Here is a 24,303-nt window from a genome sequence, read left to right as displayed (position 1 = left end):
TGCAGTCTCATGTGACCCCATTCAAAATATCACAGACTATGTCATGTGGCCTCATTCAGTAAATCCTACACTGCACTGCTTCATGTGATAACATTCAGAATATCACAGATTGTGTCATGTGACTTGTTTTAGGCTAGCAGATTGCGTCATGTAAACTCATTCATCTCACCCACTGCTATGTCATGTGACCAGGTACATTGATTCTAGGAGTGGACGGCAAACTCCGCTTCTTTGGCACAGTTTTGCCACATCCTGTGCTCTGCTTGGAGAACAGAGTTTGGCAAAACTCTGCCTGCTGCCGGCAGAGCAGAGTTTGGCGCCCACCCTACCAACACCACTCAGAAATCCATTTGCTCCCAAGAATTCGAGTGGGAAAACTAGCTGCTTACATGGGCATTGTGGGTTTTGTGCATCTCTGAAACGCCCGAAAGCTGTAAGATGCCAGCACACATCCGTGTCCACACTTTCCAGTTAGAGTCTGAATACTATGCCCTTCAACACCCTTTAATGTCCTTCAACCTCCCCTTTCATTCTGGTGTCAAAGCTGAATTCAGAATATAAAACTTCTGCTTCCACCAGTAACACTGAGGGCGGTGCGGAAGTACGGCAGGATTTGCTGTTGCTGTTGTTACAGAGTGTTACAGAGTTGTTACAGAGTGCCATAGCTGTTGGCCCGAGACAGGTTCATCTTCTCTTAATGAATAGGTAAGTGGTCCCCGCTTCCTCCTGATGCAATGCCCCTATAGGCCGCTACTTGCTCACGTTGGATTCTTCGTATTTGTTGTTATCATCTGCTGGTAAATAATATGTGCAGTTTACACAGCATGTCGCAACTTGGACAATAACATCAGAGCATTGGAATTCTCTATAGGAGGGTGACACAGGTAGCGGACGTGTGCGGAATAGGTGCATAGCTTTTCCTCTTGCAAATCCTGCACGTTCTTCAGTGGTAACTTTTTACTGCATGAAACTGTTGGTGCTACCAGTAATCAATGTATACCAGGGGTCTCCAACCTTTTCTGTAGAGAGAGCTACTTCTGATCAGTAAAATCATTGTGAGCTACTAAAGGCCGAGCAACTGGTGCATTGCTCCCAGAGTCCCCCCTAGTACTCCCCAAAAAGGTACCACCCGCAAGTGGTCCTTAGGCACAAACCAGAGCCAGGAAGCTATTTTAAATTTCTCTCATTATTTTATTACAATTTATAATGCTTCCAGTGAGGGTCATTATGCGCTGTCCATAGGCCACAGTCGATAGAAGAATAAGTCATTTGTCCAGAATCACAGGATGTCGAGCCTACGCTGAGACTCTAATCTAGAGAAAGCTTTACATCCACAGGCGCTGCACTAGCAAAGCAGCTGATGCACTTCTGTTTCTAGAGAAAGCTTCACACCCACAGGCGCCGCACTAGGAAAGCAGCTGATGCACTTCTGTTTCTAGAGAAAGCTTCTCATCCACAGGCGCCGCACTAGCAATGCAGCTGATGCACTTCTGTTTCTAGAGAACGCTTCTCATCCACAGGTGCCGCACTAGCAAAGCAGCTGATGCACTTCTGTTTCTAGAGAAAGCTTCTCATCCACAGGCGCCGCACTAGCAAAGCAGCTGATGCACTTCTGTTTCTAGCGAAAGCTTCACATCCACTTGCGCTGCACTAGCAAAGCAGCTGATGCACTTCTGTTTCTAGAGAAAGCTTCAATATCCACAGGCGCCACACTAGCAAAGCAGCTGATGCACTTCTGTTTCAAGAGAAAGCTTCACATCCACAGGCACTGCACTAGCAAAGCAGCTGATGAACTTCTGTTTCTAGAGAAAGCTTCACATCCACAGGCGCCACACTAGCGATGCAGCTGATGCGCTTCTGTTTCTAGAGAAAGCTTCACATTCACAGTCGCCGCACTAGCAATGCAGCTGATGCACTTCTGTTTCTAGAGGAAGCTTCACATCCACAGGCGCCGCACTAGCAAAGCAGCTGATGCGCTTCTGTTTCTAGAGAAAGCTTCACATTCACAGTCGCCGCACTAGCAATGCAGCTGATGCACTTCTGTTTCTAGAGAAAGCTTCTCATCCACAGGCAGTGCACTAGCAAAGAGAAAGCTTCACATCTACAGGCGCCGCCCTAGCAATGCAGCTGATGTACTTCTGTTTCTAGAGAAAGCTTCACATCCACAGGCGCTGCACTAGCAAAGCAGCTGATGCACTTCTGTTTCTAGAGAAAGCTTCACATCCACAGGCGCCGCACTAGCAAAGCAGCTGATGCACTTCTGTTTCTAGGGAAAGCTTCACCTCCACAGGTGCCGCACTAGCAATGCAGCTGATGCTCTTCTGTTTCTAGAGAAAGCTTCACATCCACAGGCACTGCACTAGCAAAGCAGCTGATGCACTTCTGTTTCTAGAGAAAGCTTCTCGTCCACAGGTGCCGCACTAGCAATGCAGCTGATACACTTCTGTTTCTAGAGAAAGCTTCACATCCACAGGCGCCGCACTAGCAAAGCAGCTGAGGCACTTCTGTTTCCAGAGAAAGCTTCACATCCACAGGCGCCTCACTAGCAAAGCAGCTGATGCACTTCTGTTTCTAGAGAAAGCTTCACATCCACAGGCCCGCACTAGCAATGCAGCTGATGCACTTCTGTTTCTAGAGAAAGCTTCACATCCACAGGCGCCGCACTAGCATAGCAGCTGATGCACTTCTGTTTCTAGAGAAAGCTTCACATCCACAGGCGCTGCACTAGCAAAGCAGCTGATGCACTTCTGTTTCTAGAGAAAGCTTCACATCCACAGGCGCCGCACTAGCATAGCAGCTGATGCACTTCTGTTTCTAGAGAAAGCTTCACATCCACAGGCGCTGCACTAGCAAAGCAGCTGTTGCACTTCTGTTTCTAGAGAAAGCTTCTCGTCCACAGGTGCCGCACTAGCAATGCAGCTGATGCACTTCTGTTTCTAGAGAAAGCTTCACATCCACAGGCGCCGCACTAGCAAAGCAGATGATGCACTTATGTTTCTAGAGAAAGCTTCACACCCACAGACGCTGCACTAGCAAAGCGGCTGATGCACTTCTGTTTCTAGAGAAAGCTTCACATCCACAGGCGCCGCACTAGCAAAGCAGCTGAGGCACTTCTGTTTCCAGAGAAAGCTTCACATCCACAGGCGCCTCACTAGCAAAGCAGCTGATGCACTTCTGTTTCTAGAGAAAGCTTCACATTCACAGGCGCTGCACTAGCAAAGCAGCTGATGCACTTCTGTTTCTAGAGAAAGCTTCACTTCCACAGGCGCCGCACTAGCAATGCAGCTGATGCACTTCTAGTTTCTAGAGAAAGCTTCACATCCACAGGCGCCGCTCTAGCAAAGCAGCTGATGCACTTCTGTTTCTAGAGAAAGCTTCACATCCACAGGTGCTGCACTAGCAAAGCAGCTGATGCACTTCTGTTGCTGAAGAAAGCTTCACATCCACAGGCGCCACACTAGCAAAGCAGCTGATGCACTTCTGTTTCTAGAGAAAGCTTCAGTTCCACAGGCGCCGCACTAGCAACGCAGCTGATGCACTTCTAGTTTCTAGAGAAAGCTTCACATCCACAGGCGCCGCACTAGCAAAGCAGCTGATGCACTTCTGTTTCTAGAGAAAGCTTCACACCCACAGGCGCCACACTAGCAATGCAGCTGATGCACTTCTGTTTCCTGAGAAAGATTCTCATCCACAGGCGCCGCACTAGCAAAGCGGATGATGCACTTCTGTTTCCAGAGAAAGCTTCACATCCACAGGCACCACACCAGCAAAGCATGCCAAGAAGCATCTCCAATGAGCTAGTGCCAGTATTTTGTCACAGTTACCCCCTATGCCAACAATTGCCTACTGTGTGCCAGTAGCAGTGATTTTCACAGGTGCCTGTCCATTCCTACAATTGCCTCCAGTGTGCCAGTAGCAGTGGTTTTCACAGATGCCTGCCCATGCCAACAATTTCCTCCAGTGTGCCAGTAGCAGTGATCTTCACAGGTGCATGTCCATGCCGACAATAGCCTCCAGTATGCCAGTGGCAGTGGTTTTCACAGGTGCCTGTCTATGCCAACAATTGCCTCCAGTGTGCCAGTAGCATTGGTTTTCACAGGTGCCTGTCCATGCCTACAATTGCCTCCAGTGTGCCAGTAGCAGTGGTTTTCACAGGTGCCTGTCCATGCCTACAGTTGCCTCCAGTGTGCCAGTGGTTTTCACAGGTGCCTGTCCATGCCAAACATTGCCTTCAGTGTGCCAGTAGCAGTGGTTTTCACAGGTGCTTGTCCATGCCTACAATTGCCTCCAGTATTCCAGCAGTAGAATTTTTCCATAGGTCCCTTTATAAGCCACAAATTACCTTCAGTATGTAAGGGCCAATGGCAGACCAGCAAGCATTACATCATATTCTCACTCACATTTACTCAACCACACTCATTCATTCATTCTCACTTAGTCTACCTCACTCTCACTCATTCTTACTCTGACTCCAACATACTTACTCATACTCACTTGCTCTAATTGGCATTCTCACACAATCTGTATCACTCATTCTCTCTCCTTCATTCACACTCACTCCAACTCCTACGCACTCATACTTTTTCACTTGTGCACTCACTCTTATTGTCACTCATTCTGACTCTCATGCTCACTGCCACTCATTCTGACTTATTATCACTCACTACCTTTTAGTGGCTCTCACATACTACCTGTCACTGACACTCACTTTTACTTACAAACACTCATGCTCACACGTACAAACACACTCACAAACAGACAACCACACTCCGATCCCCAAGCACATACCCTACATACATTTAAAGGCATTTTTTTATTTAAGACATCTGCTACAGAAGTTCTCATTCTAGATCCTCGTGCCCCATTTTTACTACAATAACAGTGAATAGTGATCTATTGTTCACTATTAGTTTAATATAAAATTGGTTGAAAACAAAGGCGGAGCACGGCTCCCATAAAGGCGAGCTTCCACTGTGTTTTCGGTACTCATTTTGCTACCTCTGAAGCCAGAAGTCGCACAAGTATTGCCAGGGGTAAGACAGGAGTCACAGCTGCGACCCCTGGCAATCCCTAAATGATGCTCATGCATGTGACCCTGTTGCGAACATCATACAATGTGTTTTGTGACCCCATTTAGAATTACACTGTGCTATGTCATTACCATTTCGAAGATCAGTTTCTGTTATATCCTGTGACCTCATTCAGAATCCCTCATTCTGTGCTTAGTCATGCCATACCCCAGAATGTGCTCTGTCACGTGACCCCAGTCACTGTTTTTTAACCATAGATAGAAGTGTGTCACTCCTAAAAATACCGCCATAACTTTAAGATCTCCTGTGGAAACTGATTTCTCTGTGTTTGTTTCTCTGTTTTGCAGGATGTCAGAAGCACCCTAAGCAGGTAAGGTCGGTTTATTATCCTCCTGTCAGTGTGTAAGGAGCAGGTCTCACTGCTGCAGTGTGTAAACACCACTACTGGGCTCACACAAAGTGTTAGGAAACTTTCAGATCCTCATAAAATCACTTCACATTCTGAAAAATACCTTCAAGTCCTCAGACTCTCCTGAAAACTTAATTTCTCAGTAAACTACCCTGTGTCCTCAGGAAACCCTTACATTTTCATAAATCCCTGCGAGTTGTCAGATGACTCCTGTGAGTCCTGAAATAATTGCAGCAAAAATGAGCTGCTGTCCTCACAAAACCTATTTGCATCTTTAAAGCTTAACTGAAGTCCTAAGAAAAGTAACCTGAGCACACAGAAAACGCACGCACATTCTGGAAAGATCTCTTTATGTTTTACTCAAATCAGAGTTGTGCAAAAACTAAGTCATAATTTCCTAACTACACAAATGGTGGCTCTGCTCACAACAATTGCAGGTCCGATTTTCAGCACTATTGTCAGGGATGTTGGATCATACACATATATCTTCATGTGGGCTAGAGGTGCCACCATGGTACGGCAGACACCCTGCCACCGAGGGTGTTCACCTGCTTAGGACAATGTCCTTGGCAACAATTATACAAAATAATAAGTACCAGAGCACACATAGAAATTCCATTTAATAAAGAAAGTAGTCCTAATGTGAAGTCCATCAAATTATTTGCCCTTTTTTGTGAAGTTATCTTATTCCATTTGTAGTTTCCACAATGTTCGGTTTATATACAAGCAGGAACAGCCAATATCTGGTCTATACGAGCACAAGCAGCTGACACGTGTTCGTCCATTGGACCCTTTCAAGGCTGCAGACAAAATACATACATTGGTATAGAACATCCTCTCTCATGAAATCTTTTACGTAAAATTCATATGTGTCAACCTCATGTAGCAGTGATGAGGCGTTGGGAAATAGTGACATGAAATTAATGCCGGTCACAACGCACTGAGGATATTGTGTAAAAATGCATTGTAGCGTCAGCTCACCCAAAGCCATAAAAAGCGGTACCCATGATAGGTGATGTTGACCGAAAGAAGAGAACCCATGGGGGCCACAGGGAATGCCAGTATATATTATAATACAAGTGAAAAACTAGATTTTGCCTGCATTGTGCTCTATAAGATACAAATAAATATGTGTATTTGGTGTTCCTTTTTGCACGCAAGGAAAGAATATATATTAGTTGTGAGATTTAATAAGAATATAGAATAGCTGAGCGCCCTGTAGTAAGGACAATGTCCAAAAGTAGTCCGATAGATACAGAGAAGATCTTGTCGGAATCTATTTAAAATATATATAAAACTGCATGTATATGCAACCATGCTGAGGAAAATATAGGATTGTGCAGAAAAGTAAAAATCAGTACACCGTAAGGAGAGCAAAGGCTCCTGAGTAGTAAAAAGGGAAGTGCAAATAACAACGTATGAAAGTAGACCAGTTTAGAATGAAAACTGGTCACCCAGGTGAAACGAGGGAAGTGATTCCATGTGTAGCGGAATACAATGAAAAGGGCCAATGTACCAATAGTTGTCCCGTGAATTTCCGGATGGAGTATATAATCCCTTGAAAAAGTCACTCTTGTCACTGCTTTAAGCAAGCAGATATTCCGGCCATTCAATAGGTTGTGTATGAGTATGTAGCATCCTGTCACATCCGCAACCCGGCCACTCAGCTGAAACAAGAGCCCCGAGCCACCCATATGGACACCTCTCTGGCATAGGATGAATAAGTGGATGAGTAAAGCGGTCCCCTCCATTCTTTGTGGAGTTTCTGGGCTTCTGTCTCCAACATATGTGTCTCTCGGAGGAGAGCTAAATGAACTCTAATCCTTCTAAGATAGATGTGTGTACTATACTGTTTCACAAAGGAGTTTAGACCCCTCACATTCCATGTGGCAAATATAAAATTTCACCCATATTGTAACATCCCATTCCCCCCTCGCTCTCCTCCTCCGCAGACACACACCTCCCCACACCATTCCCAAAGCCTCACCACCCTCACACACAACTGATGCTTCAACAACAATAATAAATCCAAACCATATGCGACTCCCATTATACCACCCGGGTAAACACCTTTCAACTTAGCTAGTGTCCTCCCACACATAATGCTACTCCCACCCACCCAAAAACAGTCTCAATTGAACTACAGTGTGTGTACAATCCCTCTATTGTGTATAAACTGGTATTATATCTTAGGGGCAGAAAATAGTCAGATCGCACCCCAGGGGGCGGCTCAATCAGCAGTTCCGCTCCCTAATACCTTGAGGTTCTCACACTGGTAGTCGGGTAATCAGTCACACCACAGAAAAGTAGAAACGGGAGAAGGTATGGGAGAAAAACAAGAAGTAAAGTATATTAGAGCAAGGGAAAAAGGGAGGGTTGGCCGCTTGTAGGGTGTAAGACCCGGCACCTCTATCAGTGCCACCACCTCATCTTATCGCACCTCACTTAAAGTCCGTACAACAATGACCGAGTGTCCCAGGGGGAGCCTCAACAAACAGACTAATCAGTCCCGTCGTACTACTGGGTGGCATTCCCCCTCCAGCCCTCCTTATACCTGTCAGGCTAGGGGCAAGTGCAACCTCATTCTACAGCACCTTCAGTGTGGTCCATAAATATGTGTCCATATTCGACCATCTGCTCGCTCGGGTGTTCGTGAGTCCCCAACAGATCCGATTCTGTGCTTGAGGAAGCAGCAGAAGTAACTGCCTCAACTAAGGCCCTGGCTGCTTCTCACTCCTGTCATTGTTTTGCTAGGTCCAGAGTACCATCAGATTGCACCACGGCTCTCGCAGCAGATCTGGAACGGCGTCTACGTTGGCTTTGTCTACTTGGAGTAGCCGAGGGGCCTTCTTTCTGCCACAGTGAATCCCGAGCCCGTCCCGTAGATGTCGAAGGCTGACATTCAGCACTATGGACCTCCAGCCAGTCCCAAGTGTTGTTCTGTGGCATTATGATAAAATGAGAACGTCCATCCCACCGCACCTTCAGTTTGGCAGGATGAGGCAACATATACTTCAAGCCAATCATTCTTAGCTTTTGTTTGACACTACTAAAGGACTGCCATTGCAATTGGACAGCTCTTGTATAGTCTGGGAATATTTGTATACTGCTATTTACAAATATCGGGTCTCCATGGCTCCGAACCCCTTATAGTAGTTTATCCCGCTCTCTGTAGTTGAGAAATTTCCCTATTATGCTTTGGGGCCGAGCTCCTGGTTGCGGCGGTGGGACCAATGACTTGTGGACCCATTCCACCACAAGAAATAGTGTCACGTTTGTGAGTGCCGTCTTGATCCAGTCTTCCATGAAGGTCTCTGGGACGTTACCCTCGGCTCCCTCGGGGAATCCCATAAATCATAGGCTACAACTGCGGGACCAGCCCTCTACATATTCCATCCGTGCCTCCAATCGACTCAAGCAGACCGCCTGGGTGGCCACCGTCACCTTCAATGTGGAGATCTCCCCCGCACTTCCGTGACCTGTGTCTCCGTATCCACTGATCGCTCCGCTACCGTGCGAAGGTCGGTGCGGAGGAGGTTCACGTCTATGGCCATGGCTTCGGTTTTGGCCTGAGGCTTGATTGCTGCCAGAATCTGGGACCCCGAGGGCTCCATTGCAGGTTGTGTCGCCTCTTCAAGAGACTGTGATGTGGTGGTACCCGCTCCCTGTACCGTGAACTGGTCAATCTTTGTCTGCTTGCTGCCCCTGCGCAGTTCGTCCTTACCCATGCCACCTTGAGGACCTGCAACTTTCTCTCCCTCAATATCTCCAGGATTTCTGGTGGAAGCACTCCAGTTGTGGTCGCTCCCCACACCTTGTGTGTCTAGAATGAATGCCACCAGTGGTGCCAGTCCAATTCTCCACAGGTAAGCTGTGTGAGGGACTCCAGGAGTAGCAGCGGGGTGCAGCAGCACAGAGGATACAGAGTTCCCACCTCCTGGTGTCACCTACAGCTCTGATTCAAATCCAGGGTCCGGTGTTCAGGTGCCTGTGCAGGGATTGCACCAGGCAGTCATGTGACTGTGGACGCCATGCTCCTAGTTCAGAGCTAGTTACCAGCGGAAATCCTACAGGAGGAGAATGTCAGGATCAATGGCAGGTTGCAAGTCACACAACCCACTCACCAGTCAATGGGACCGGCCACCAAGAGTGTGGGTTCACGTCCAGTCCAGTTCACCTCCACGCTGCCAAGGATGACTGCTAGTCTCCTCTCGCTCCTCTGCACGACCCTCAATCCCGGGGTGGGGCGAATAAACAACTGCTGGCAGCCTCTCGCTTGTGTGTGCAGCCACATTTATTATACCCTTCAGGCATACCCCTGCACAGCACCTGGAGGGGGGGGGGGGGGGGGGAGTCCACAGAAAAGCTCCACCTCAAGCACCATGAGTCTACCAGGACCACCACGGGATCCGTCCCCAGCATCCTACTGAGGGCCCCTTGCATCAACCAGAGCGCACCGTTGTCGCGGCTCATCTCTGCCACGGCGTGTAGGAGTGCCTGCAATGTCCAGGGGATCAGCGGTCACTCTCTCTTGCACTCGGCCTCAGGAGGGGCGTAAATCAATGCAGCCACCATGTTGGGGGGTCTCTCCATGGCGAGGCAGTCCCCAAGAGCGGAGGCGTGCCAGGGCTCCGTTACGGGCTGCAGGTTCTGTCAGCAGGCCGGCCCCACCACTATCGGGGTATCGGCTGTCCCACTTTACCACCCACACTCCGTTCACCTCCTTGCGGCAGCTCCCCAGGTCCGGCCCAGGAATTTAACAGCCTTCCGGAGAGATCTCATTAAATAGGATACCCAGAAAGAGGATTCAGATGGGATCCCATCTGAACCTGCTGCTTTCCCTTTACTGAGCCTCCTAACCGGTTCCCTTATCTCTCCCTCTGTGATCTCCACTGGGCCTGCTGCTTTCCCTTTACTGAGCCTCCTAACCTGTTCCCTTATCTCCCGCTCTGTGATCCCCTCTGGGCCTGCTGCTTTCCCTTTACTGAGCCTCCTAACCTGTTCCCTTATCTCTCCCTCTGTGATCCCGCCTGGGCCTGCTGCTTTCACTTTACTGAGCCTCCTAACCTGTTCCCTTATCTCTCCCTCTGTGATCCCGCCTGGGCTTGCTGCTTTCCCTTTATGGTGCCTCCTAACCTGTTCCCTTCTCTCTCCCTCTGTGATCCCCTGTGGGCCTGCTGCTTTCCCTTTACTAAGCCTCCAAAGCTCTTCCCTTATCTCTCCCTCTGTGAACCCTCCTGGACCTGCTGTTTTCCCTTTATTAAGCCTCCTAACCTGTTCCCTCATCTCTCCCTCTGTGATCCCGTCTGGGCCTGCTGCTTTCCCTTTTACTGAGCCTCCTAACCAGTTCCCTTATCTCTCCCTCTGTGATCCCGGCTAGGCCTGCTGCTTTCCTTTTACTGACCCTCCTAACCTGTTCCCTTATCTCTCCCTCTGTGATCCCGCCTGGGCTTGCTGCTTTCCCTTTATGGTGCCTCCTAACCTGTTCCCTTCTCTCTCCCTCTGTGATCCCCTGTGGGCCTGCTGCTTTCCCTTTACTAAGCCTCCAAAGCTCTTCCCTTATCTCTCCCTCTGTGAACCCTCCTGGACCTGCTGTTTTCCCTTTATTAAGCCTCCTAACCTGTTCCCTCATCTCTCCCTCTGTGATCCCGTCTGGGCCTGCTGCTTTCCCTTTTACTGAGCCTCCTAACCTGTTCCCTTGTCTCTCCCTCTGTGATCCCGTCTGGGCCTGCTGCTTTCCCTTTACTGAGCTTCCTAACCTGTTCCCTTATCTCTCCCTCTGTGATCCTGTCTGGGCCTGCTGCATTCACTTTATGGTTCCTCCTAACCTGTTCCCTTATCTCTCCCTCTGTGATCCCCTCTGGGCCTGCTGCTTTCCCTTTACTGAGCTTCCTAACCTGTTCCCTCATCTCTCCCTCTGTGATCCTTCCCCTACGGCCTAAAATCTGCTGTTCCATACGACGTGGGTGTTTTTGTTTTGCAACCTGTTTTTCATTACTAAGCGGTCTGGGTTCATATCTTCCTTATATATCCCACTAAGGCTCTTCAATATCTTAGTTGTAGAGAATGCTGACAAGGTTTACACTGGCAGGGATTGGATGTGACAATATTGTGTTGTGCGTGCTGTCAAGAATTCACGTGGACCTCGGGTAGGAAGGTATTTATTAAGTATATACACGAGACCCAACCAGGAGCAGATGTAACCTGTTACTCAACCGCCCCCCCTCACTCAGCCAACGGCCGCTCCTAGAAACCCACAACGAGGCACTCCATAGCATCATATAAAGCACACTGGTCTCACTGAGCCAGCTGCCATAGAACACCCACATCCTGTCATAAGATGTTAAAGGTACTTTTGGATATCGTTAGAGCTTTGACTGTTGTATATGAACAGTAACTGTTGGAAAACGAGGCAGCATCTGTGAGGCCTGCACAAATAACATGACTGCATTTGTCCTTCACTGGGAACCAAACACCCAATTGTAACGCCTGACTCTCAGAGGGTAGCGTTGCAGAGCAGTCTGAGGCTTACTCAAGGGAGGTGGTGTGGGCTAGTAATCGCCATTTGCAGGTGCGCAAAAATAACACTCAATAATTGATTGTCCAGTCTGTACTTTGCTTTATAAAAGTAAGAGTACATTTATTAAACACACACACCACTCAATACTATGCACCAATTTACAAATATACATAAGCTGTTGGAATTACTTTGTGACATTGCATAACATCTCCACCCCTCCCGCAGGGGGGGGCTGGTACCACCACTCCCATGTATGCACATCATCTTGAACACTTTAGAATAAGAGTACTCATCATAATTGTGGGTCACTAGAATGCATTGCAATTGCAGCCCCTAAAGGCATCACAGATAAAATCATAGGATTACGCATATACAGCCAGACACCCTAGGAGGAATGTCTGGCAATATAACTCCACTTTGCTTATGACATCACCTCATACAAGTACTTCATATTACACATGTGACCTTCAGTTCCTCTAAAAGAAATAACATTAGTAAAAGCATTTCTGGTGCAATTAGATCTCTTCACCACCTTCTTAGCTGTCTTCACTGGCTCCCTGCGCCAGCCTTTCGCCTGGCTCTCCTCCTTGGCCTCTCTTCTCCCTGCGCAGAGGCCACTGCTTCTGTGCACCGGTCCTGGGCTCTTCTTCTGGTGCTGATAGGGTCCTGGGGGCAGTCAGGGGGTCTCTCCTTCCACCTGCCCATTGTGCCAGGCTCCAGCACCTTCAGCCTCAGCAGACCACACCCCAGAGAGAGCTTCTCTTCCTGTGCAAGCACTTTTTAAAAGTTGAGTAGGGGGCAGGCAGGAAGTCTCTGTTGGTCCTATCAAACAGCGACACATCACTTCCCTGCCCCTGCTCCCTCCTTCTTGTCCAGCCTCTGGGTTTGTTCAAAATGGTGTCGTCCAGTGTCTCTGGCCACATGGCCTCTGAAGCCCAACTCCTTCCCTTCTTGGTGCAGCCTGGTGCCTGGCACCTAGTGATGGATGAGCCTGTAGCCCCACCCATCATCTCTTCATGGAGAGGAGGCCCTCGCTTGTGGAAGAAAGGTTATCAATCCATCCAGCTGAGGTCAGCCCTCAGCCTGGGTCTGGTCATGGCTGGCTCAGAGAAATATGACAGTTCTGGATGACCCAAAAGCAGTACAAATATGACTTTGGACTCTGCAGAATACTTCTTTTCACATCCGCTACAGTGGACTTAAGTGCGTGTCTGGAATCTGTAGGCATAATGGAAGTTAATCTAGCCATGGGCCCCACATCCCCATTGGGGAATAATGAAGTGAAAAAACAGTAAGACACACTGACTTTCCCTGGCATGTTTCTTTCCAGTGTATAAAGCCTATTCCATGTCACCACCCAATGCTGCATAAGTCCTGCCTCACCATACACTTTGTAGCTGCTCCTGGACTGCATATGCTAGGAATCTCCCCTGCGCAGCCCGTACACATGTGCACACGCATGTACACATGTGTCTGCATGTAACCAGCCCGGTGTCCCTTACTCCAGCTGCTGAACAGTGGCCTGGTCAAGCCAGGGGGACACCAGTAAAATTCCCATGGAGTCTCTTACATCCTGAGTTCACTGTGGGTGAGTCCCAACTTATGAGGCTCCCCCACAGTAAAAGCTCAACAATTAGGTGCTCAAAAAGCAAAAAATCCGGGCGGCCCATAGTGTCAGAACCACCTTCTAACAGTAACTCACACTGAGCTCTAGTCCGCAGGCGCTGCTCCTAATACTGAATCTTATTTCAAATATGGGTCCTATGTGATGTTCATCCTTTGTTCCTGTAGCTGTCATTGCTCTTTAATACAAAGATGATGTGTGTGTTATTACAGGTGTAATAATGTGAAGATTCAGTGCCCAGAGGTGGTGAAGAGTTATAAAGGTAAATACCATTGTGATGATTAGCTCTGAATATTACTGTTCATGAATATGATATGGTATGATATGGTGTGGTGTGCTATGATATGGTGTGGTGTGCTATGGTATGGTGTGGTGTGTTATGGTATGGTGTGGAGTGGTGTGCTATGGTATGAATGAATTAATGAATGAATGAATGAAAAAGCATTTGTAAAGCGCATGGCTACCCGGGAGTGCCCCAGTGCTAGGTGCGGTATGATATGGTGTGGTGTGGTATGGTATGGTGTGGTATGGTATGGTGTGGTGGGCTATGGTATGGTATGGTGTGGTATTGTGTGGTGTGCTATGGTATGGTGTGGTATGGTATGGTGTGGTATGGTATGGTGTGGTGGGCTATGGTGTGGTGTGGTGTGGTGTGGTGTGCTATGGTATGGTGTGGTGTGCTATGGTTTGGTTTGGTGTGGTGTGCTATGGTATGGTGTGGTGTGCTATGGTTTGGTGTGGCGTGGTGTGCTATGGTATGGTGTGGTGGGCTATGGTATGGTGTGGCATGGCATGGTATGGTGTGGCATGGCATGGTATGGTGTGGTGTGGTGTGGTATGGTATGGTGTGGTATGCGATGGAATGGTGTGCTGTGCTATGGTATGGTGCCCTACACTGATCTAGCGCATGCACCTACACTGACCTAGCGCATGCACCTACACTGACCTAGCGCATGCACCTACACTGACGTAGTGCATGCACCTACACTGACCTAGCACACGCACCTACTCTGACCTAGCACATGCACCTACTCTGACCTAGCGCATGCACCTGCACTGACCTAGCGCATGCACCTGCACTGACCTAGCGCATGCACCTGCACTGACCTAGCGCATGCACCTGCACTGACCTAGCGCATGCACCTGCACTGACCTAGCGCATGCACCTACACTGACCTAGCGCATGCACCTACACTGACCTAGCGCATGCACCTACACTGACCTAGCGCATGCACCTACACTGACCTAGCGCATGCACCTACACTGACCTAGCGCATGCACCTACACTGACCTAGCGCATGCACCTACACTGACCTAGCGCATGCACCTACACTGACCTAGCGCATGCACCTACACTGACCTAGCGCATGCACCTACACTGACCTAGCGCATGCACCTACACTGACCTAGCGCATGCACCTACACTGACCTAGCGCATGCACCTACACTGACCTAGCGCATGCACCTACACTGACCTAGGCCATGCACCTACACTGACCTAGGCCATGCACCTACACTGACCTAGGCCATGCACCTACACTGACCTAGGCCATGCACCTACACTGACCTAGGCCATGCACCTACACTGACCTAGGCCATGCACCTACACTGACCTAGGCCATGCACCTACACTGACCTAGGCCATGCACCTACACTGACCTAGGCCATGCACCTACACTGACCTAGGCCATGCACCTACACTGACCTAGGCCATGCACCTACACTGACCTAGGCCATGCACCTACACTGACCTAGGCCATGCACCTACACTGACCTAGGCCATGCACCTACACTGACCTAGGCCATGCACCTACACTGACCTAGGCCATGCACCTACACTGACCTAGGCCATGCACCTACACTGACCTAGGCCATGCACCTACACTGACCTAGGCCATGCACCTACACTGACCTAGGCCATGCACCTACACTGACCTAGGCCATGCACCTACACTGACCTAGGCCATGCATCTACACTGACCTAGAGCATGCAGCTACACTGACCTAGCGCATGCACCTACACTGACCTAGCGCATGCACCTACACTGACCTAGCGCATGCACCTACACTGACCTAGCGCATGCAGCTACACTGACCTAGCACATGCACCTAAACTGACCTAGCGCATGCACCTACACTGACCTAGCTCATGAACCTACTCTGACCTCACTTGTGACCCTACACTGACCTAGCACATACATCTACACTGACCTAGAGCATGCACCTACACTGACCTAGTGCATGCACCTACACTGACCTAGTGCATGCACCTACACTGACCTAGTGCATGCACCTACACTGACCTAGCGCATGCACCTACACTAACTTAGCGCATGCACCTACACTGACCTAGGCCATGCAGCTACACTGACCTAGCACATGCACCTACACTGACCTAGAGCATGCATCTACATTGACCTAGTGCATGCACTGACACTGACCTAGTGCATGCACTGACACTGACCTAGTGCATGCACTGACACTGACCTAGCGCATGCACCTACACTGACCTAGTGCATGCACCTACACTGACCTAGCGCATGCACCTACACTGACCTAGGCCATGCAGCTACACTGACCTAGCACATGCACCTACACTGACCTGGAGCATGCATCTACATTGACCTAGTGCATGCACTGACACTGACCTAGTGCATGCACCGACACTGACCTAGTGCATGCACCGACACTGACCTAGTGCATGCACCGACACTGACCTAGCGCATGCACCGACACTGACCTAGCACATGCACCTACACTGACCTAGCGCATGCACCTACACTGACCTAGCTCATGAACCTACTCTGACCTCACTTGTGACCCTACACTGACCTAGCACATACATCTACACTGACCTAGTGCATGCACTGACACTGACCTAACACATACATCTACACTGACCTAGCGCATGCAGCTACACTGACCTATTGCACGCTCACTATTCATGAGATCTTCCCTCACAGTCCACACTCCCACCCTGCACTTGCAGTTAGGCCCGTCGCATCACGCACATCTGCACTCATGCTATGCATGCACACACAACACCAGACAACAGTAGAGTACTGCTGCACTGATTTCTGCAGATAATTCCTGAATACTTTTTGTCGTTTTCCTGCTACAATTTCTGTAATTTCAGCCAAAGTGGAATGTGTCCGCAGTAATATCTGGTTGAGTGGAACCGAATGTGGTAATACTGCATGTGGTAATCCTGCATGTGGTTATGCTGCACATGGCTATACTGTAAGTGGTTATACTGCATGTAGTAATACTGCATGTGGTTATGCAGCATGTAGTAATACTGCATGGGGTTATGCTGCATGGGGTTATGCTGCATGTGGTAATACTACATGTGGTAATACTACATGTGGTAATACTACATGTAGTAATTCTGCATGTAGTAATACTGCATGGGGTAATACTGCATGGGGTAATACTGCATGGGGTAATACTGCATGTGGTAATACTGCATGTGGTAATGCTGCATGTGGTAATGCTGCATGTGGTAATGCTGCATGTGGTAATGCTGCATGTGGTAATGCTGCATGTGGTAATGCTGCATGTGGTAATGCTGCATGGGGTAATGCTGCATGGGGTAATGCTGCATGGGGTAATGCTGCATGGGGTAATGCTGCATGGGGTAATGCTGCATGGGGTAATGCTGCATGGGGTAATGCTGCACGGGGTAATGCTGCACGGGGTAATGCTGCACGGGGTAATGCTGCACGGGGTAATGCTGCACGGGGTAATGCTGCACGGGGTAATGCTGCACGGGGTAATGCTGCACGGGGTAATGCTGCACGGGGTAATGCCGCACGGGGTAATGCCGCACGGGGTAATGCCGCACGGGGTAATGCCGCACGGGGTAATGCCGCACGGGGTAATGCCGCACGGGGTAATGCCGCACGGGGTAATGCCGCACGGGGTAATGCCGCACGGGGTAATGCCGCACGGGGTAATGCCGCACGGGGTAATGCCGCTCGGGGTAATGCCGCTCGGGGTAATGCCGCACGGGGTAATGCCGCACGGGGTAATGCCGCACGGGGTAATGCCGCACGGGGTAATGCCGCACGGGGTTATGCCGCACGGGGTTATGCCGCACGGGGTTATGCTGCACGGGGGAATCATGCACGTGGCTATACTGTATGTGGTTAAACTGCACATGGCTATACTGTATGTGGTTAAACTGCACATGGCTATACTGTATGTGGTTAAACTGCACATGGCTATACTGTATGTGGTTAAACTGCACATGGCTATACTGTATGTGGTTAAACTGCACATGGCTATACTGTATGTGGTTAAACTGCACGTGGCTATACTGTATGTGGTTAAACTGCATGTGGTAATACTGCACGTGGCTATACTGTATGTGGTTAAACTGCATGTGGTAATACTGTATGTGGTTAAACTGCACATGGCTATACTGTATGTGGTTAAACTGCACGTGGCTATACTGTATGTGGTTAAACTGCACGTGGCTATACTGTATGTGGTTAAACTGCACATGGCTATACTGTATGTGGTTAAACTGCACGTGGTTAAACTTCACGTGGTTAAACTGCACGTGGTAATACTGCATGTGGTTAAACTGCATGTGGTAATACTGCATGTGGTTAAACTGCACGTGGTTAAACTGCATGTGGTAATACTGCACGTGGTAATACTGCACGTGGTAATACTGCACGTGGTAATACTGCACGTGGTAATACTGCACATGGCTATACTGTATGTGGTTAAACTGCACGTGGCTATACTGTATGTGGTTAAACTGCATGTGGTAATACTGCACGTGGCTATACTGTATGTGGTTAAACTGCATGTGGTAATACTGCACGTGGCTATACTGTATGTGGTTAAACTGCATGTGGTAATACTGCACGTGGCTATACTGTATGTGGTTAAACTGCATGTGGTAATACTGCACGTGGCTATACTGTATGTGGTTAAACTGCATGTGGTAATACTGCACGTGGCTATACTGTATGTGGTTAAACTGCATGTGGTAATCCTGCATGTGGCTATCCTGCATGTGGTTATGTTGGATGTGGTAATCCTGCATGTGGTAATCCTGCATGTGGTAATCCTGCATGTGGTAATCCTGCATGTGGTAATCCTGCATGTGGTAATCCTGCATGTGGTAATCCTGCATGTGGTAATCCTGCATGTGGTAATACTGCATGTGGTAATACTGTCACCTGGAATACCAGTTGAGCAGAAACTTCATTTTTTTGTCAAATTAGTGTTGACACAAAACTGGAAATAGGAATCTTTGGACTGTGACTTCTGACAGGGTGTTGGAGTTCAGTAAGATATTTTGGCTCAGCCCCTGTAGTGTTTCTACAACATACCTTAGTCTCAAATATGTCTGTAAATAATCAGACACCCAAATTGTAATCTTGCTTTGTTCCCACTGTAACTTTCTAACCCACAAATGATGTGCAGTGGTTTATTTCCCTAAATACTTGGAGTTTTAAATAAATGTATTGGGAAAACGTGAAAACCCTCCCACACAACCCTGTAGTCTTAACTTCACTAGAGCTTAGCTCAGGCCTGGGACCGGCCCCTGCTGGAAGTTAATCAGATTAAAATGATCCTCTCTCCGGCTGCACTGACCTGAGGTAGAAATGTTTATTCCCTCTCAGACATTCCTAAGGCTAGACAGGTGCCTTGCGAACCTGGACCTCAGATTGGACATCCCAAGAGATGGACCTCGGCTCTCCGGCCTTTACGTCACAACCAAATGTCTTTCGTCCACAGCACAGCTGATCAAAACCTTAACTGTGACCCCCATATCCTGGCTGAGGTCCAGTAGGAATAGGGAGGCGGCATCTGTGGACAGCTAAAGATAAAGGCAGTGTCTGCAAAGTCTGTGGGAATCTAAAAGACACAGCAAGATGTGCAGAGTGGTATCTGTGCATGAGTTTACCTGCTGTGGCCTTACACCTGGAATATCATCTGTATCTACACTCATTAATTCTACTAATGCCAACCAATCGAAGCATCCCTAAAGGGTGGTGTCTACCTGGGCCACTAAACTAGTACAGTATACCTTCTAGTAGCTCTGTCATTCTGTACCCTCTGATACTGTGTGCTCACTAGTACAGTATACATTGTAGTAGCTAATTTACTCTGTACCATCTAATACAGTATACTGACTAGTACAGTATACCTTAGGGTAGCTCTACCACTCTGTACCATCTAATATAGTTAGGGCGCCCGGTTTTATAGTATTTATTTTTTGGCCATTTTATCTGTATTTATCCATATGTATTTTGTGTTTTCCCTATAAATGATGTTGTAAAACTGTAAATTTCCATATCTATTTACTGATAGACGCGCGCTCATGCTTTGATATCTGTCGTATTTTAGCTATTTAGGCGGCCAAACATTACATAACAATATATCCACTGGTAAATACTATAGCATTATGATATCAAAGTATGTTGACATATGCTTCTATTTAAAGAAATGTCATCCTGTTTTTAATTTCCCGTGCTGTCCATCTGCTCAGCTGCTGACCTATAATTCATGAAAGAGCGCACGGAGAGTCACTTAAAAGAAGCACAATTTTCTGTATTTATCAGCTTTTATAAATAAATGCAGACAGAAAAAAAACATTGTTTTCTGTCTGTATTTATCTGTAAAAATCTGTAAAAACGGAAAACAGGGAGCCTTAAATATAGTGTACTGACTAGTACAGTAGACCTCCAAGCAGCTCTGTCACTCTGTACCATGCAGTGCTGTGTACTGCCTAGTACTGTACACCTTGGACTAGCTCTGCCACTCCGTACCATCTAATACAGTGTACTGACAAGTACAGTATACCTTGGGGTAGCTCTACCACTCTGTATCATCTAATATAGTGTACTTACTAGTACAGTAGACCTTCGAGTAGCTCTGACACTCCGTACCATCTAATGTCGTGTACTGATCAGGACAGTATACCTCCAAGCAGCTCTGTCACTCCGTACCATCTAATGTCGTGTACTGATCAGGACAGTATACCTCCAAGCAGCTCTGTCACTCCGTACCATCTAATGTCGTGTACTGATCAGGACAGTATACCTCCAAGCAGCTCTGTCACTCTGTTCCCTCTAAAGCAGTGTACTGACTTTTACAGTATACCTTGGACTAGCTCTGCCACTCCGTACCATCTAATACAGTGTATTGACTAGTACATTATACCTTCTAGTAGCTCTGGAACTATATTCCAACTAAAATAGTGTACTGACTACTACAGTATACCTTAGAGTAGCTGTCAGTTACTCTATTCCAACTAATGCAGTGTACTGACTAGTACAGTATACCTTCAAGTAGCTCTGTCACTCTGTACCTTATAATACAGTGTACTCACTAGTACAGTATAACTTCTAGTAGCTCTGCCACACTGTACCATCCAATGCGGTGTACCGACTAGTACTGTATACCTTGGAGTAGGTCTGCCACTCTGTGTCATCTAATACAATGTACTGACTCGTACAGTATATTTTCAAGTAACTCTGTAGCATCCAATGCAGTGTACTGGATAGTACCGTATACCTTGGAGTAGTTCTGTTACTCTGTGCCGTCTCATGCAGTGTACTGACTAGTACTGCATGGCTTCTAGGAGCTCTCTCACTCTGTACAATATAATCCAGGGTACTGACCAGTACTGTTTTCCTTGTTGCAGCTCTGTTACTCTGTACTTTCTATTATAGAGTGCTGACCAGTACAGTAAACCTTGGAGTAGCTCTATCACTCTGTACCATCTAATCAAGTTGCTGTTACTCTCTGCTATTGTAGTGTGTGTCATGTGTGGTCGTGCAATGTAGTATGCCACCTGGTGCAGTGTAGTGTGTAGTAGAATGTCCTGTGTTGTGTAGCGCAGTGTGCTGTTCGGTGTAGTGTGTGCTCTGGATGAATACGCGCTTTAGTGTAGTGAGCACTCTAGTGCAGCACGCTTTAGTGTAGTGAGCAGTCTAGTGCTGTGCGCTTTAGTGCAGTGAGCGGTCTAGTGCTGCGCGCTTTAGTGTAGTGAGCAATCTAGTGCCGCGCGCTTTAGGGTAGTGAGCACTCTAGTGCCGCACGCTTTAGTGTAGTGAGCACTCCAGTGCCGCACGCTTTAGTGTAGTGAGCAGTCTAGTGCCGCGCGCTTTAGTGTAGTGAGCAGTCTAGTGCCGCGCGCTTTAGTGTAGTGAGCAGTCTAGTGCCGTGCGCTGTAGTGTAGTGAGCGGTCTAGTGCCGCGTGCTTTAGTGTAGTGAGCAGTCTAGTGCTGCTTTGCGCTTTAGTGTAGTGATCAGTCTAGTGCTGCGTACTTTAGTGTAGTGAGCAGTCTAGTGCCGTGCGCTCTCTAGCGCTGCGTACTCCTGCCAGATGTGGTGTAAATTAATCACATGTAAAATAGAAGCAGTGATTACAGCTTTTCTTTGTGTCATTAAATCTCTAATTGTGAATCTCTTCTCTGCAGTGATGGTGACTCTGGATCCTGACACGGCTCATCCTCGGCTCCTCCTGTCTGAGGGGGGGCGACGTGTGAGAGACACGGGCACAGCACAGACCCTGCCGGACACCCCCAAGAGATTCACCTACTACCCCTGTATGCTGGGGAGCGAGGGGTTCACCTCTGGCAGACATTACTGGGAGGTGCAGCTGCTGCAGGAGGGGGGAGCGTGGAATGTGGGGGTCGCAGCAGAGTCTGTGGACAGGAAGGGAGAGATCACATGGTCACCTGAGGGGGGAGTCTGGGCTGTGCAGGGGTGGAAGGGTCAGTACTGGGCTCTCACCTCCCCTCCGACCCCTCTGTCGCCTCGTGAGAAGCCCCTGAAGCTGGGGGTGTATCTGGACTACGAGGGGGGGCGGGTGTCCCTGTACAATACTGACTCCATGGAGCTTCTCTACTCCTTCCCGCGGGCGCCCTTCACACAGAGGCTCTTCCCGTTCTTCTGTCTCTGGGAAGGAGCGGAGCTGAGAGTGGTATCCTGCTGCACAGCCAGAGTGAATGCTGTGAGAATGTTGGAATGTGGAATGTAAGGTGGAATGTTGGAGTGCCTGAGTCAGTTGGTGTATGGGCTGAGCAGCAAAAATAAAGTTGTCTCAAATCTGCGGCAGGAAATGGCAGGCAGCAGAAACTGGCACTTTTAGACTGGGTTGTGGGCGACCAATGTCGCAGGAATGACTGGCAGCAGTTCAAAAGCAGGCAGGAGGAACTGGTAGAATAAAGAAGAAACTGGCACTTTAATATTGAGTTGCGGGCGACCGATGGCAAGGTCACTGGTGGGGCTCGTTGGTGCCAAAATCCTCTTGATGTTAAATCTTGATTGTGAGTTCTTTTTCTTCAGCTTCTTCTATTTTCAAACATGTTTCTTTGCAGCAGGCATCTTAATCCTCTGCGCTACTTTAGCATGAGTGGAAATAGCCACTAGATAAAACTTCCATCTCTCTCCAACAGGAACATTAATCGCCAAAGTTACATTTTTATTGTTGCCTGATAACCTCTGAACACACAAGAACATGTTCTTTGCAGCAGACGTGCATCTTAATCCTCTGCGCTAGTTTAGCATCACTGGAAACAGCCACTAAATTAAACTCCCATCTCTCTCCAGCTGGAACATTAATCGGCAAATTTCCCTTTACATTTTTATTGTTGCCTGAAAATGTATGAACACACAACGACATGTTCTTTGCAGCAGGCATCTTAATTCTCTGCACTACTTTAGCATAAGTGGAAACCGTCACTAGATAAAACTTCCGATCTCTCTCCCACAGAAACATTAATTGTCGAGGTTACCTTTACATTTTTATTGTCACCTGAAACCTCTCGATACACAAGGACATGTTCTTTGCAGTAGGCATCTGAATCCTCTGTGATCCTTTAGCATCAGTGGAAACAGCCACGAGATAAAACTTCCGATGTCTCTCCGACAGAAACATTAATTGTCGAGGTTACCTTTACATTTTTATTGTTGCCTGAAAACCTCTCGATACACAAGGACGTGTTCTTTGCAGTAGGCATCTGAATCCTCTGTGATCCTTTAGCATCAGTGGAAACAGCCACAAGATATAACTTCCATTTCCGTCCTGGAGGAAACTTAATCGACAATGTTACCTTTACATTTTTATTGTCGTCTGGAAACCTCTCGATACACAAGGACGTGCTCTTTAAACTAGGCATCTGAATCCTCTGTGATCCTTTAGCATCAGTGGAAACTGCCACTAGATAAAACTTCAATTTCCGTACTGCAGGAACCTTAATCGCCAAAGTTACCTTTACATTTTTATTGTTTCCATGAAAACCTCTGAACACACAAGGACATGTTCTTTGCAGCAGGCATCTTAATCCTCTGCGCTACTTTAGCATGAGTGCAAATAAACCGCCACTAGAAAAAACTTCCATCTCTCTCCAGCAGGAACATTTATTGCCAAAGTTACCTTTACATTTTTATTGTTGCCTAAAAACTTACAGTCAGACAAGGACATGTTCTTTGCAGCAGGCCCCTTAATCCTCTGTGCTACTTTAACATGAGTTGAAACAGCCACTAGATAAGACTCCCATCACTCTCCAGCAGGAATATTAATCGCCAAAGTCACCTTTACATTTTTATTGTCGCCTGAAAACCTATCGATACACAAGGCCATGTTCTTTGCAGTAGGCATCTTAATCCTCTGTGATCCTTTAGCATCAGTGGAAACAGCCACGAGATATAACTTCCATTTCCGTCCTGGAGGAAACTTAATCGACAA

General features: G+C 47.9%; 1 protein-coding gene across 1 annotated transcript in view; it reads left to right on the top strand.

Annotated features, from left to right (window-relative positions):
• The window catches only part of LOC146869388 (E3 ubiquitin-protein ligase TRIM39-like), a 96,081-nt gene extending 73,452 nt beyond the window's left edge, over nucleotides 1–22,629 (top strand). Inside the window, exons 4-6 of the mRNA XM_085599704.1 lie at nucleotides 5,378–5,400; nucleotides 13,796–13,845; nucleotides 22,031–22,629. Of these exons, the coding sequence (XP_085455830.1) occupies nucleotides 5,378–5,400; nucleotides 13,796–13,845; nucleotides 22,031–22,593 (636 nt within the window). The 3' untranslated portion in view covers nucleotides 22,594–22,629. The remainder of the gene's footprint in view (nucleotides 1–5,377; nucleotides 5,401–13,795; nucleotides 13,846–22,030) is intronic.
• Nucleotides 22,630–24,303: the final 1,674 nt, after the last annotated feature.

Source organism: Triturus cristatus, chromosome 1_1 (genome assembly GCF_964204655.1).
Source record: "Triturus cristatus chromosome 1_1, aTriCri1.1, whole genome shotgun sequence".
NCBI classification, from domain to species: domain Eukaryota; kingdom Metazoa; phylum Chordata; class Amphibia; order Caudata; family Salamandridae; genus Triturus; species Triturus cristatus.
This window is presented reverse-complemented; position numbering and strand designations above follow the sequence as displayed.